The sequence below is a fragment of the Labrus bergylta genome, chromosome 18, assembly GCF_963930695.1.
Source record: "Labrus bergylta chromosome 18, fLabBer1.1, whole genome shotgun sequence".
Taxonomy (NCBI): domain Eukaryota; kingdom Metazoa; phylum Chordata; class Actinopteri; order Labriformes; family Labridae; genus Labrus; species Labrus bergylta.
Window position 1 is genome coordinate 4,932,867 of NC_089212.1, and position 15,421 is coordinate 4,948,287.

At 38.4% G+C, this 15,421-nt stretch overlaps 3 protein-coding genes across 3 annotated transcripts in view; 2 read left to right on the forward strand and 1 right to left on the reverse strand.

The window, feature by feature from the left end:
* The window catches only part of daam2 (dishevelled associated activator of morphogenesis 2), a 161,217-nt gene that overhangs the window by 31,045 nt on the left and 114,751 nt on the right, over positions 1-15,421 (reverse strand). The gene's annotated exons all lie outside the window — the stretch shown is intronic.
* LOC109989721 (interferon-inducible GTPase 5-like) lies at positions 2,134-3,613 on the forward strand. The gene is made up of 2 exons (XM_065966628.1): positions 2,134-2,702; positions 2,973-3,613. The coding sequence occupies exons 1-2, from the start codon at positions 2,144-2,146 to the stop codon at positions 3,611-3,613; spliced, it is 1,200 nt and encodes a 399-aa protein (XP_065822700.1). The 5' UTR covers positions 2,134-2,143.
* On the forward strand, positions 7,634-11,483 carry LOC109989724 (interferon-inducible GTPase 5-like). Its single transcript, XM_020641585.3, has 3 exons — positions 7,634-7,787; positions 8,105-8,678; positions 10,174-11,483. Exons 2-3 carry the CDS (start codon positions 8,120-8,122, stop codon positions 10,809-10,811), a joined length of 1,197 nt encoding a protein of 398 aa, XP_020497241.1. The 5' UTR covers positions 7,634-7,787; positions 8,105-8,119; the 3' UTR covers positions 10,812-11,483.

Here is a 15,421-nt window from a genome sequence, read left to right on the forward strand (position 1 = left end):
TGCTGCCCAAGACTGATAAACCTTTCTCCTGTTTCTATGCTTCTTTACAACTCATACAGTGATCTTATTTGTATTTGGTGTGAGCTGGGGACAAACATTTCATATTTGAAGATCATTTGTGTGTTTGATGTTATATTCATTAACAGATTGTAAAGTCTTTTTTGTCAGTGCCGTACTTAGCACTGTGATAACAGTTACCTTAAATCAACTCCAGCCTGCAGGGAAGATCAAGTTTCCTATTTTTTATTTTCACACAATCCCCTTCCTGTCTTGGCAGAATTGAATATCTGACTTTATACAGAGAAAAGCTTCATGTTGTAGCCGTTATCAGCAGCGTTTTACAACCTCTCTTCCTGCAGGACTCAGGACTGTGGAGTAACATTCCTTAAGTTGATTACTTTTACCAAGGAACAAAGGAACTGATCAATGATTTAAGTCTCCCTCTCAGACAGGATGTTTTGAACTTTTACAACACCTGGAATAAACAACCGAGCGGAAACAGAACACTCTGCTATCTACGAATTGACCCCAAAAACATGAACTGTGACCGAAACCAGTCGTAAGTCGTAAAATTGACCATCTGTTGAAGGACTTCTGAAGAACTGAATTAAACCACATTTGTAATTGTTACATTGAATGTATTATAATCATCTTTTTAAACTCAAAATCTGATCTTCAGAACAGCAATAAGAGTTATATTATGTTTAATAGGAATTTGACGTGGAGCACTATTGCCATCTAGTGTTAGAATATCCATGAATACGTAACCTTCATAATTATACATTTAGACGTGTTATAAAGCATACTCTTTGATATTAGCTATAGAAGGTTTTATTTAAAGACACCAATTTCTTTACCTACTTTATTAATATGTCTTATTAAGAATGCTGACTGTATAACATGTTTTTGTTCACTTACAGGCTGGGATTAACTGAGGATGTTCCCAGATGGTGTGATTTTCATCTCAACATGAATCTGATAGAAATGTTTGTCTAAATATATGATGTGAACCTACATCAACGTGGATCTGATAGAAATAATATTGAAATTAATGTATGGTGACGTATATATGTTTAGATTCTTATTCTTAATCTTACTGAGTAAACTCGGTTTAGTTTAAACAATTGTCCTCCGGTCAGAATGGGAGTCACCCGTGGGCGGCACCCCTCTTTGCCTGCAGACCCCCCTCCTCCCATCCAGGTGATAAGAGTTCACACTGAGCTCAGATCTTTAGTTTTTCTCTTAGTTTTTGGTTTGTGAAGTTTAGAGCTTCAGCTCTTGCTCGCTTCTCTTCAGACTTCGGTCCGAATCACTTCTTTTAGGTTTGTGCCGTAGAGACGAGTCTCTACCGAACTCTCTTTTTCACACAAAATTTTGGAACGTCAATTCTTTCTGGCTCAAGCAAGGTTTTTGAACTTTCTTCTCCAAAGTCTTTGCTCTTCAATTTTGAATGCCAATTCCTTAGTTTGGATTCATCAAGATGGCCATCCGGTTAATCTGAATTGGAAATCGACGTATCAAAAGACTCTTTAATAATTTATTTCCTGTTGGATCCTCTTCCTGTCGGCTGAACCGACGTACAATCTCCATCCCAGCTGCATACTCCGACCAAGTTGTTGAGGCATCTAATCTGGCCCATGGACCTCTCTGGACCTGGAAAGAACCGCTTGCCAGAGACTGAAACGCGGGACCATCCGGCGGAGTTCAATCGAACACATCTCACAGTAAGACTGCTGGTGGCAAGGGGTATTGGAAGATTGAGTCTTGAGTCGTGTCTATTCAGAGCCCTCCTTTAAATCCAAATAGAATCCTAAAATTCTTTTATCAACTTTTTCTTTTTGTCCATGTTCTGATTAAGTCATTCAAACAATACCGCGTCTTATCTCATTACTAAATATATAATGTCACCATACATTATAATTGCATTATCCTGATCACAATAATCATATTCTTTATCTGTTTCATCTATACATTATTGTTTACCCCTTTTATATTAAATTTTACACATAAAATTCAGGACTTTGTCTGTGTGTTTACTTTCTTTGTGCATGATGTTTATCATTGTAGTCTTACATTGACTTTATTTTGTCAGGATTATAGTGACTTTATAACATCTCTTCTATTCTAGTTTTCAAGAAGCACCATGGGGAATCAATCTGGTCGTCAACAGATAGATACAGAAATTAAAGAAGCTCCAGAGAAAAATGATCAAGACTTAGCTGGTGCAAAGATGCAGGAGTATTTGGACAAGGAGCAAAATGTTCCTCTAAATATTGCTGTCACAGGAGAGTCTGGCTCTGGTAAATCCTCCTTTGTTAATGCCATTAGAGGTATAGACAACAAGGATGAGAAAGCTGCTCCTACTGGTTGTGTAGAAACCACCATGGAGGTCAAACCGTACTCCTATCCAAACAATCCCAATGTGACATTCTGGGATCTTCCTGGTATCGGCAGCCCCAATTTTCCTGCTGCTAAGTACCTGAAGAAGGTTGGATTTGAAAAGTTTGACTTCTTCTTCGTCATCTCAGCTGATTGCTTCAGAGAAAATGATCTGAAACTGGCTAAGAAGATTCAAAAAATGAAGAAGAAGTTCTACTTTGTTCGCTCAAAGATTGATGATAACATACGTGATGAGAAAAGAAGTCAGAGAGAGTTCAATGAAGAAAGGACCCTGACACAAATCAGGAACAACTGCATCCAGGGTAGGTGATGTATCCTTTAAAAAATAATTAAATAATAAACTGATTTACCTCAGTGCTTAGAATGTTCTTTTGACATTAATGCTGTCATTAACTTTGAGTATTATTTTATCTCTATCTATATTTACTGTATATATATAAACATCCCACAAAAAGTAAGGTACATTTGTTTGGTAGATTATTTCTTTGTTGTAACAATTCTTCTTGGCAATAAATCTAATTTGCTGATTTAACAAAGAACTGTCCCTGAATAACTTTTTTTTCCTGACACAGGTCTTCAGGATCTAGGTCTCTGGTCTCCTCAGGTCTTCTTGGTGTCCAGCTTTCACCTGACACTGTATGATTTCCCTCTGTTAGTGGAGACCCTGAAGGAAGACCTTCCTGAACTCCATAAGGAAGCCTTTCTACTTGCCATGCCCAATATCAGTCTGGACATGATCAAAGAAAAGAAAAAGGCTTTCAAATCCAAAGTCAAATACTTTGCTATTCTATCTGCAGGTGTAGGAGCTGTACCAGTTCTGGGGCTTTCTATGGCTGTTGATATTGTCTCTCTAGCTGGCGTTGTTAGACAGTATGTATTTGGGTTTGGTCTTGACACCAAGTCACTGAAGAGAATGGCAAACTACTCGGGTGTTCCTTATGAGGAATTGAAGAAAGTCATCATGTCACCTCTGGCAGCAGTCAAAGTAACTCCTGAACTTTTATTGGTGTTGTTGGCTGAAATTTGCAGCACAGCTGGTTTAATGGCAGCAGAGGAGGGGGCCACACTCGTTCCAATACTTGGAGTCCTAGCAGCATTATATCTGTTGGACAGCATTGTTGAATCATCTGTGTTATTTCCTAAAAGCCTAACCAAGGACAAGGACTGCAAATTAACCATGAAGTCCCATATACATTGCATTGGTTGCACTTAGGTGTAACAAGATGTAACAATGCCTACACATCGTGTCCCTGATAAATAAATGTATAAATAAATTAAATAAGTCAATTAATATTTTTTTGGAGACACAAAAAACTGTTGAAGTCAATTAACAGCTGCTGAAATAGTCAGACATACAAACTGCTGCTTCATGCAACATCTCAGAGACGAGGAAGTTTCACCACAATCTTAGTGCTTGTTTACTTCTCAGGGTGTGGCATGCTCTTATTAACCTGCAGAAGACGTGAGAGCATGCAGCTTCTACTGTCTGTTCCTGTAAATCAGCAAGTTTCTTAAAAGTCAGCTGCTTTAAAAATAACTAATGGGTGTTCCTGAAATAACAGAAAGACTTTTGATTGGTTGCTGCCCAAGACTGATAAACTTTTCTCCTGTTTCTATGCTTCGTTGAGTTTGCATTTCTTAAAGTTGAACAACTCGTTCAGTGATCTTTTGATCTGGTGAGTCTGGTATCTGGTGAGATAACATAAAATATGTGTTCAGTTGGTCATTATTTTCAATCTGTGTGTCTATGCAGGGCTCGACATTATAACTGGCCCGCTGGCCCGGACGAAAGATTGACAGAGTCCGGGCCAGCTGATTGCACGTTCAGCTGGCCCGCTCGGGCCAGTTCAAATACTGCCTGAAAAAAAATAATAGACAGTAACACGTTCTCAATTTCACAGCGCTTTCCTGTCATATCGGTGTTTTGTCAGTAATTATTTTAAAAACGTTGCGCTAATAACTGCTACAGCGTCAACGTATCATAAGCGCTCTGTGACGCATGTGTGTCACAGTTGAAAGGCAGCCGATGGCTTCACTGCTGTCCCTCCTGCGAGCGCGCTCATTACTCTTGAATTGTACACTCACACAGATTTTAGCACAGGTTTTATCTGATAAAAAACACGTTTGGTAAAACGGTTTTAAAACCATCAGATACCGACAAAAAACTAATCTTAAATCAGCATTCAATGAAAAAAATCACCAGAAGAGTCGAGAGTGACAGCAGCGCATGACGAAAACAGAAGGGAGAAAAGTTTCAGACACAGTGACAGACAGCTGGAGGAGCTGGAACACGTTAAAGTTAAAGACTAGATCATGGTAAAGATAAAAGTTATTCACAAAGCTCCTAAAGTAAAGATATAAGGATGAAGAGTTTCTCTCAGAGAAGAAAGAAGGAGAGAAAGGTGATCGTAACTATTCCAGCTCTATCACAGCCTCATTATTATCAGATTAAGTAGACTCTTACAGTTACCAGCATGGTGAATAAACATGAGCACATGAATATAAGAAAAATACACAATTTTTTTTATAACTAGAGCTCAATTAATTCAATAAAAGTTGTAATTTACTCTTGCATCAGAATAGTTCAAGAGTAAATTGATGACTGAATCAAAAGTAACATTCCTGGGCCAGCATTGAAAATCTATAAGCTCCAACAATTTAAACTACGATCTTTTACAGCTGAATCATCACTACATTTCTCATTTTATTCATTAGCATACAGCAAACAAATATGAGGTGACGCCTATGATCTAGTTCAGGCAGTCAACTCGAGCTGCTCTGATTTCAACCTTGACATGCCTCATTCTCAAAAACCCATGATAACACCTTCTTTCAATTAGCGGTCTTTTTAAGCTGCATTGTCAGCTCTGACCTGCACCAGTACTGCACTCTTGCTAAGCCCCACCACCACCTTAGCATCCACCTATAGGCTCCAGATGGAGGGTTTAAGATATCATCCCATCACTCCTTAAATTTCTGCAAGTAAATTTAAACTGTGAGTAGTGATGAGGTCGGAGCCTAGAAACACAAACTATGCTCTGCTGAAATATATATTTTAAACGATACAAACGTGAGTTGTCTGACTCAACTGCTGGTAAACTCTGTCACTCAATCTGAACCACAGATACTGCAGATCACAGAGCTGTAAACATGGGTCTGTAAACATGCCAAAAGATTCCTGACTGTAATGTAAGCACTAAGAAACAAAGACAACCTTCTTTGATAAAGTAAAATCATAGCAGTATACTTACAAGTCATTGCAGGAAAGACTGACTTCCAGTAAATGAAGAAGCTAAACATTCATCTCTTATCCTCCAGTGAACTTTATTAGTTCACATTTTGTAAATCAAGAATTACAATTTACCCCGGATGAATCTGAGTTCTGTCCAAGTAGAGTCCCCATTACCTGAGCCTAAGTCCAAGTCCTCAAGGTAGAATCTAGGTAGTCCAAGATGGGCTTCAGTTCTCAACTTTAGCACATTAATACACTGCTCAAAAAATTAAAGCAACACTGAATTGACACAACAATTGACCACCAAGTCAGTTAGACTTCAGGGCTATCAATCTGTTCACTTAGCACAAGTGATTGTGAATCAGTTTCACCTGCTTTGGTGCAAATGAAAGTAACAGGTGCAATGGAGGGGCAAAAGCAGGACCCTAAACTCTTTTTGTTTTCTGCTAGTGTCCTTGTCACTACTAGTACCATAAGGCTGTACCTGCAGCCCAATCAGATTGCACAGGTTCAGATTGGTGAATACACACTGACTGCAGGCCCAGTTAGGGATCCAGCAGAGTCCTGAAGGTGCCGTCAGGAGGTCTAACCATCTCTTTTTCTGCTCTGGGCATTTGGAAGAAACCTGGTTAGAGTCTCTACTATCTTAATTTGTTGTGGATATTATCCAGAGAGCGTATGTGCTCTTGCAGTGTGGCTACTTCCTGGAAGTTGTGGCGGGGAGCCTCTCTTGCTGCTATAAGTACTGTTATATGTTCATCTAAGACCACATTTTCCAGGTTCTACCATCTTTATGTAGCAGCCCGTCCTTTTGGGAGGGGGTACTGAGTTGGGCTTATTGTTAGACAAAAGGGTTTCCCTTAGCTAGCAGTTGAGGGTTGACCTGCATGGACTCTGTTTGTGTGCTTGATGGGGCCTTTGTCCATATTCTTGGGTTGGTTTTGAGTCTTGGTACTGCCTCTCAGGTGTGGCCTTGTGAAGCCTGGTTATGTTGGCATGTAAATGGTGCACTTGTGTTTATTGGATTGTGTGCTGCACTGTTCTCGCAGGGTGTCTAAAAGAATTACCCTGTACATGTTATGTAACAGGGCGGAGAGATAGTCTCAGTAGATAATGTATGTTTGCATTGTAACCCTGGTTTGTGAGTGAAGAGGCTATCATTGCAGCCTCTAGGCTCCTTGGAAATAAGTTCCAATAAAACTATCAGTGATAGCATGCCAGCACAGGTGCTTTAAATATGGCTAGGCAAGCCGTTGTCTCTTACAGTTTTATCTACTGACACTAGAGCAGGGGAAACATATCACATACATGTTATATAATGGGGTGGAGAGATAGTCTCTTCACTCAGGGAACCAAGGTTACAATTTAACTCTTTCATATGTTAATATTTAACATACATGAACTTATTTAATCTTATAATGTGGTCCTGTATTTCTCCTCTTGATAGAACCAGTGAGTGTTGTTTAAGGTGTTTATATATTTAAATCATGCGTAAGGCGATACTGACACCACAGGTATGCAGGCAACGAGGATAGAGTTACCTAGCCAAACATTCCAAACAACACGAACAAAACACAACAAGGATACCAGTAAGTTAAATCAAGTGCCATAGAATAGACCTTGGTGACTTTAATCCAAATGTAATATTTAAAATTCCATTTCAAATTATAGCTCAAGCTTAAAAGGTGAGCGTTTCAAGCTTAAACATTTTCCAAGATTGGATGGCAAACAGATAACTCTTTATCTTGCATGTAGGGAGCCGTTTCTGAAAGATGAACATTTGTACAATAGTGAAACCAACAAAGAGCCTAATATATTCAAGGGACACAAAGAATCATGGAAGGAGGGTTTCCATTAGCAGCCATGGCAAAGAATAGACTAACTACAAATGAAATGTTTGGCCTTGCTCTTAGAAACCTGCAGGGGGTGTGGTGATGCGCAACTTCCAATATTGCTATTATACAAGACCAATGGGTGATCCTTAACTAACAGAAGACTTCTTATTGGTTACTACCTAAAAGGCTGGACTACGATAAAAAAAACTTCTTTTGAATTTAAATGAAGTAAAGAAACTATGTGAATGCTGTTCCTGCAGGTGAACAACTTGTACAGCGATCTGCTTTTGTCTCAACTGCTTCTGCTATTTGACTCCTAGGTAAGTAATCTTTGATGATAAGATACAAGCTGCTTAAACAGGCCAAAACAGGTTAAAAGACATACAGATGGTTCATCACACTTTGGTTTTAAATTACTCTCCAGTGCAAAATAAGTTTGTCTGTTTTTTTTAGTTTTGCCCGGCCCATTCCTTGAATTATCTGAAAAAGTATTTAATTACTTATTTCATAGAGAGAATCTGATAATGGCTGAATGTGTTGCTGTACTACCACACACTGTATATTTGCATCTGTCTTATTTTGTTTGTGCATGATGTTAAGAGGATAATAGAAAAAGTTTTACTTTTCTTTTACTCAGATTCCAAGAGGCACCATGGGGAATCCATTTGACAGTGAACAAGTACACAAAGAAATTAAAGAAGCTCTCCTAAAAAATGACCAAGCCTTAGCTGTTGCAAAGATCAATGAATATTTCGATCAACAGAAAAATGTTCCACTAAATATTGCTATAACTGGAGAGTCTGGCTCTGGTAAATCCACCTTTGTTAATGCGTTTAGAGGCATAGACAACAGGGATGAGAAAGCTGCTCCTACTGGTACTACAGAAACCACCATGGAGGTTAACCCGTACCCCCATCCCAACCATCCCAATGTGACATTCTGGGATCTTCCTGGTATCGGCACCACAAAGTTTCCAGCTGACAAGTACATGAAGCATGTTGGATTTGAAAAGTTTGACTTCTTCATCATTGTTTCATCCGATCGCTTCAAAGAAAACGATGTGAGGCTGGCTAAAGAGATTCAGAGGATGGAGAAGAAGTTCTACTTTGTTCGCTCAAAGATTGACAATAGCATGCGTGACGAGGAAAGAACTCAGAGAGACTTTAACAAAGAAAGATCTCTGAAAAAAATCAAGGATAACTGCATTCAATGTAAGTGATGAATCATTAAAAGACTAGTATCTCTCAGTGTTAATGTTTTATTAGGGCTTTCACACGATTAAATTATTTAATTGCAATAAATCGCTAATGTTCAAAAGATAATCATGATTAATCACATCTTTAATCGCATGTCTGAAATTCCATTATATCGCATTTAAATATATAAATTGTAAAAAGGCTTTTATTTTGAATTGTTTTATGGTTTGAAGCGTGTACTATATTTGCCGTTTGAATTCAACCCTTCTTTTATTTTGAAATAAAGTAAGGACCTTCTGGAAGATCGAAGGTTACAACATTAACTTAACCACGGAAAAAGGAAGTCGTTACTCGTCATTAATGTTTGATGTCATAAGGTGGAAATGACTGTTGACTTGTCAACTGAGCTGTCAGTATTTTAAAGTGTAATTAGACATTCAAAGATGCAGCAGTCCTGTTCTTTCCCATCACTGTGACTACAGGGAGACACAGCGGAGGCTTAGACAGGGACAAAATAGCATACAATTAATCACGATTTTACACGACCATGGTTACACGATTACATGCTTTTGATTATTTCAATATGTTTACTTAAAATTCAAAGAACTTTTAAATGACATTTGGATGCTGGCTTCATAATCAAATCATGGGAGCAGCGAAACTGACACCATAGGTATACAGGCAACAAGGAAAGAGTTACCTAGCCAAACATTCCAGACAGCACAAACAAAACACGTCAAGGATGCCAGTAAGTTAAATCAAGTGCCAGAGGTTTCAGGAAAGACAACATAATTTTATCATCTGATAGTTACAAGTGAGATAAACCAGCTCTCTACATCATCAGCAGAAACTGATTTGCAGCATTTGTCTGTCACAGTTGTTGTGAGGATTAGTGTGTTTTTGACAATTCATTGTGTCTGTAATTGCAGCACAATTGTTGTTGATTTCTGATAGATTTCTCGGCATGTTTTCATTTCAGTCCATGTCTGTTTTTAAGTCTGTGTTTAAACCATAGACTTTAAATATTAATGGATGAAGTGTGAGTGACGTCACTCATTTGTTATTGCAGGGGGCTTTGGAGTCCCATTGATGGGCTACTAACAGGTTGAGAGATGGCTGGTTTTAAGCCAAACCATTACATCCTCCCCTGTACAGTGATTTACATGTTAATGGATAAAGCCTGAGTAACGTCACTCATCTGTTACTGCAGGGGGCTTTGGGTCCCATAGATGGCAGTCTTCCTGCTGGAAATGCTGTCTCACCCTAACTTTCAGTCAACCTAACGACAGGCTGAAAAATGGAGCTGAGGCGGGTTTTAAGCCCCTTGATAAACCGTTACAACGCGGCCACAGCCTGGCTTAATGTTACATATATAGTATAATATAGCCAGACGAAACATTAGTACAGTGAGTGAATTTCTTTGTAACACTGTTTAGATCACACTACTAGTGGGAAATATCTTTGGGATTCAAAATATTTTATCAGCTAATATAAATTCTGCTTGTGACAGGTCTTCAGGAACAAGGTCTCAAGTCTCCTCAGGTCTTCCTGGTGTCCAGCTTTGACCTGCAACTGTATGATTTCCATCTGCTAGAGGAGACTCTGGAGCGAGAACTTCCTGAACACAAGAGAGATGCCTTTCTGTTTGCCATGCCCAATATCAGCCGGGAGATCATCAACAAAAAGAAAAAGGCTCTTCATTCAAAAATTAAATACTTTGCTACTCTGTCTTCAGCTGTAGCAGGTGTATTAATTCCCGGGCTTTCTATTGCTGTTGATATAGGCTTGCTGGTTGGTGTGGTGAAGCAGTACGTATACAAGTTTGGTCTTGACATCAAGTCGCTGCAGAGCTTAGCGAATAGGGCAGGTGTTCCTTTAAAGGAATTAAAAGAAGCCACAATTTCACCACTAACAGCAACACAAGTAACTCCTCCGATCGTAATGAAGGTGTTTGCCCAGAGTTCCAACCAAATAACGTTAAAGGCAGTAGAGGAAGGGACCAGATTCATTCCAGTCTTTGGAATCCCAACAGCAATGGCCCTGTCTTACATCACAACCTACAGAGGTCTCAACACTTTCCTCGACATGCTTGCTGAAGATGCACATCGGGTATTTAAAAAGGCCATGGGTTTGAAACCCCCAATGTAATAGTGCAAACAAATGTATTCATATATTCAACTTTATACTTCTGTAAATTAGCTGCATATTTAAACATGTTGTGCATCATATAGACTATTGTGCAGTTGTGTCATGAGACTGAAAAAACAAAGAGGACCCATGTGCAGAAGACCAGAAGAATATTTTAATAAAAGGCAAAATAAGGCTTTTTTTTCTAAATCCAACAAAAATCCAAAAGAAGAAAACCAAGTGCTACGAGGAAACTTCATGCAGGAACACGGGGAACGTCTGACAATGAACTGACACCTGTAGGGAAGGACCACTGAGACTAAGGTCTAGTCCAAACGTAGGCGGTTCTTCTTTTAAAACTGAGGCTTTCGTACACGAGTAAACGGCATTTAAGGTCACTGAAAACACACCGTTTGGAAAACTGCTCCAAGGGTGAAGATTTTCAGAAAATCTGTTTGAGGTGTAGACAGGGAAAACTGAGTTTTGGTCTTGTAACAGAGAGTGTGCCGGTTTCTCCTCCTTTTGACGTCATTGTGCAACTTTGTCACTTTAGTTCACGAGATTAGTGCGAAAGCAGACGTAACCAAACTAGTGCTGACGTTAACGTTGCTAAGTGGACCTTTTACATGCTTACACATAAATGAAACAGCTGCTCTCCCACTATGCTGACGAGCAGAGGCACCTGAGTTGACAACTTTGCAAATGAAATGGTCATTGCACAGAAATGGCAAGAACATTTTAGTATGTCATGGTCATTGTTTTTGACCTGGCATGCTCATGAAAGCCGTAACAATGTGTTTTGCCTTTTTCAGAGCTTGTGTAGACAGGATTCTTTTTTTAAATGGCAAAGGAAAACCTCTGTTTAAGAAGATACCGGCCTACTTGTGGAAAAGGCCTAGACACTGGTGGTAATCAGACACAGGTGAGACTAAGGGCACAGGTATGGACAATCAGGGCAATCAACATTTAGGGAAACCAGACAAGGGAGGAACTGATTATTATATTATCTTAAAAAACACCACAACAATAGTGTAAAAATGACACCTTTTTATCATAATAATTTCCCATTATAAAAAGTATGTAACAGTAACATTACACACAGGTCATAGAGAAACACAATTTTCAATATAGGTAATGCAGTTTTTAAAATAGAACATAATTACTATAAGCACACGAATACATGCTTTTTAATTATTTTAAAATTAATTTTGTTATTTCAATATGTTTCTTTATAAAGCAAATGACTTGTAAATTACATTTGGGTGCTGGTTTGAAACCTCCAGTGTCATACTGTAATGTATTCATACGTTCAACTTTTAACTTCTGTAAATCAGCTTCTTAAGAAAATGTGCACCACATATTTTGCAGATCTAAATCCATTTTTAATTCAGGTAATGCAGTTGCAGATTTTTTCCTCTTAAAAGCACATGATAATTTGCTTTTCAATTATTTAGATAGTAACTATTATTTTATTATTTTTTAAGAAATTTTCAATTAAATCGGGTTATGTGGTTGCTGAAACATATTCATGATGTTTAAATGTTCACAAGTCTTATAATAAAATCTTTAAAATTAGGTTGTTTTGTCTCAGTATTCTTCAATTTTTGTGATTCATTGGTATAACCACACTGCCCTCTTCTGGTCCTGGTACAGAATTACACTACAACTTGATACAAAGGACATAGTTATTGCAACAATTGCAAAAACTGTTGTTACTTTTATTACTGGTGTAATTCATGGTAACATAACTGCGCCATAAATGCAGTCTGATACAAGATGAGCTTATATATCTCCAAGTTTTACAACTCTAATACAACATTATATTATTGTCCAAGGTTGCTGCAATAAAAAAAATCAAAGCTGGAGTGTGTACACCTTGAAAGAGACAACAGCCATTGATGCAAAGAGAATTCGAAGTTGAACGGGCCTTCCTCCAAAACAGAGTCCAAGTGCTGATGATCCACAGGCACCACCCACAGCTGAACTTTACTCACATTTCACAGGGAGAAGCTGCTCCTAAACTTTCTGCCTGCACAGCTGTGCATCATCAGGGCTCAGGTCCATTATAACAAAGCTCCAGGATGGTGAAGAACTAGGATTCCTATCCTTTTAGAGGAAGCTTCTGATTTTTCAGAGGCAGCAGCTTTGATTCCGAACTCTGTTCCCCTCTCCCAAGCAGCCATAACACACATTGTCTATATGCTGCAATTTGAGGTTGAATCCAGGAATAAAAGGAAAACCGATGCTGTAAAACAAAAACCTCATCCACTGTTTGCAATGCATAAACAGAACACTATAGCATAACTTATTACATGTACATGGATGCAGACTAGTTATAATATTGCCCAACAAGTCAGTAATATAATCTGTTTCATGCCTAATGGGAAAGCAACTATTCGATGGCAGAATAAACATCCCTGCAGACTTATTTATAACCGATTGAGACGTAACGCCAGGCTGCATCATTACCGATGTCATCGTTGTCTCACGTTTAGCAATTTTACCGGGAGCAAAAAGTCAACACAAGGTATGTCTCTTTGTAGACAAATAGACAAATATATCTATCTTACGTTGTCTCAAAAAAGTTTATAACCTTACAAGACCGCTCTACAACTAGCATGTATACATGTAGCCATTTAGCTACGGCCTAGAGGCATCATGGTAACAGTTGTATACACATACACAAACTGAACAATGGGCTGTAGACGTTCAGGTTTTCCTTTACCGCATGTCATTCCCCACTCTCTTGCTCCCTGATTTCAGACTCTATTTCAGACTCTATCCTCTCTCTCCAATAAAAGGCAGAAAATGCCCCCAAAAAATTAAAAACTGGTAATATTACTGTACCTTCTGGTTCTTTATCTTCAAAGTTACACATTGGGGCTTTAAACAAGATTCATCATTTTAAGTTGTCAGTTCGTAGGCCTCATTCATTGAAACTTTGCCCATCATGGTTTGGTCACCTGACTTACTGACTGACTTACTGACTGACAACCTACCTGACTTACTGAATTGGCCCCACACCTGTCTTACTGATTGACACTCTAACTGGCTACACTGACTGACATCATACCTGTACCTAAATAACTGACAACATACCCAACTTACTGACTGGTACCATTCCTAACTTACTTACACACACCATACCTGAGTTACTGACACTCTACCTGTCTAACTGACTGACTGACTGACACCCCACCTGTCTCAGTCTAACTGACTGACTGATTCAGAGCTATATGGTAAAACAAAACATAGCAGCTCAGCTATGTGTTGTTCCTGCAGACTCAGAATGGGCCTTTGGGGGGTGATTATACGCGCTATAGTAAACGTTTGTGTATTACAGTATAATCTGAGTCTATATTACCTTATTTGACAGAAATCTGTACATTTCCTGTTATTTCTGACCATTTTATAAATAATATTATCATTATGCTTAAGTTACTGACACCCCAGTTAAATCTGGTAAAGATTTTTTTTTTTATTGCAACAGTGAAACAGGGGAGGAGAGGGATTTTAAGGGAGAGGGGTGTAATGGGATTGGCAGAGGGGGGATCATATCCTGCCAGTGCATTTCACCCTCTTCCTATGATGGCTGCTCTTTTCCTTTGAATTGTGTTTTCGTTTAACATACACATTTGTTTAAGTACATTTATTTGAGTTACTAAGGTATTACAGTATTAGTCCGAATATAAGACGGCCTTTTTCCCCATCGAAATAGGTCCGAAAAAGTCGGGTCGTCTTGTATTCGGGGTCTAGTATTCAGAGCGCAGCTCTAATTGTTCGCCTGTCCCTTTAAATGTCAACACACATGACGCGCTCTGGGAGGAGCAGGGGAGTGATGACAGTGAGAGCGAACACAGCGGGGTGGAGGACGTGTGTATAGGAGACATCGGAGGAGAAGTTTGGCAAGCTTTAGTTTAGTTAAAGATGTGGCCTGTATTTTCTGTTATTTAAAAATGTTGATAATATTGCTTGATTTTAATGTTGAATCATACTGTACATATTTTGACCTTGTGTAAAACTTTGTTTTGAAAAGTGCCGTAGCATATAACAATAAATAGGCCTACGTTTATTATTGTTATCATTATTACAACAACAGGTGTTTAATTCAATGTGTTTTTAATATTGGGGAGCGATGAGAGCGAGAGTGAACACAGCGGGGGCAGAGTGTGTGTGTGAGGAATAGAGAGGAGACATCGGAGGAGAAGTTTGGAGAGTTTTAGTTTAGCGGTAGTTTAGTTAAAAATGTTGCCTGTATTTCCTCTGTTATTTAAAAATGTTAAAAACATGTTGATAATATTGCTTGATTGTTAATCGATTTTAATTTTGAATCATACTGTACATAGTTCGCCCTTGTGAAACACTTTGTTTTGAAAAGTGCTGTAGGCCTATACCGATAAATACGGTATGTTAATTATTATTATAATGATTATTAATACAACAGGTGTTTAATTCAATGTGTTTTTAATATTGTTATTTTCAAATAAAATAAAGTTCTTTAAAAAAAGGTTCTTTATAAAAACAAGATCTGGTCTGCAAATCTTTTTTTCTAAATGTGAGTGTTGAAAAACAGGGGTCATCTTATATTCAAACCAATACGGTATTTCAAATAATCACAGATTTAAGTCACA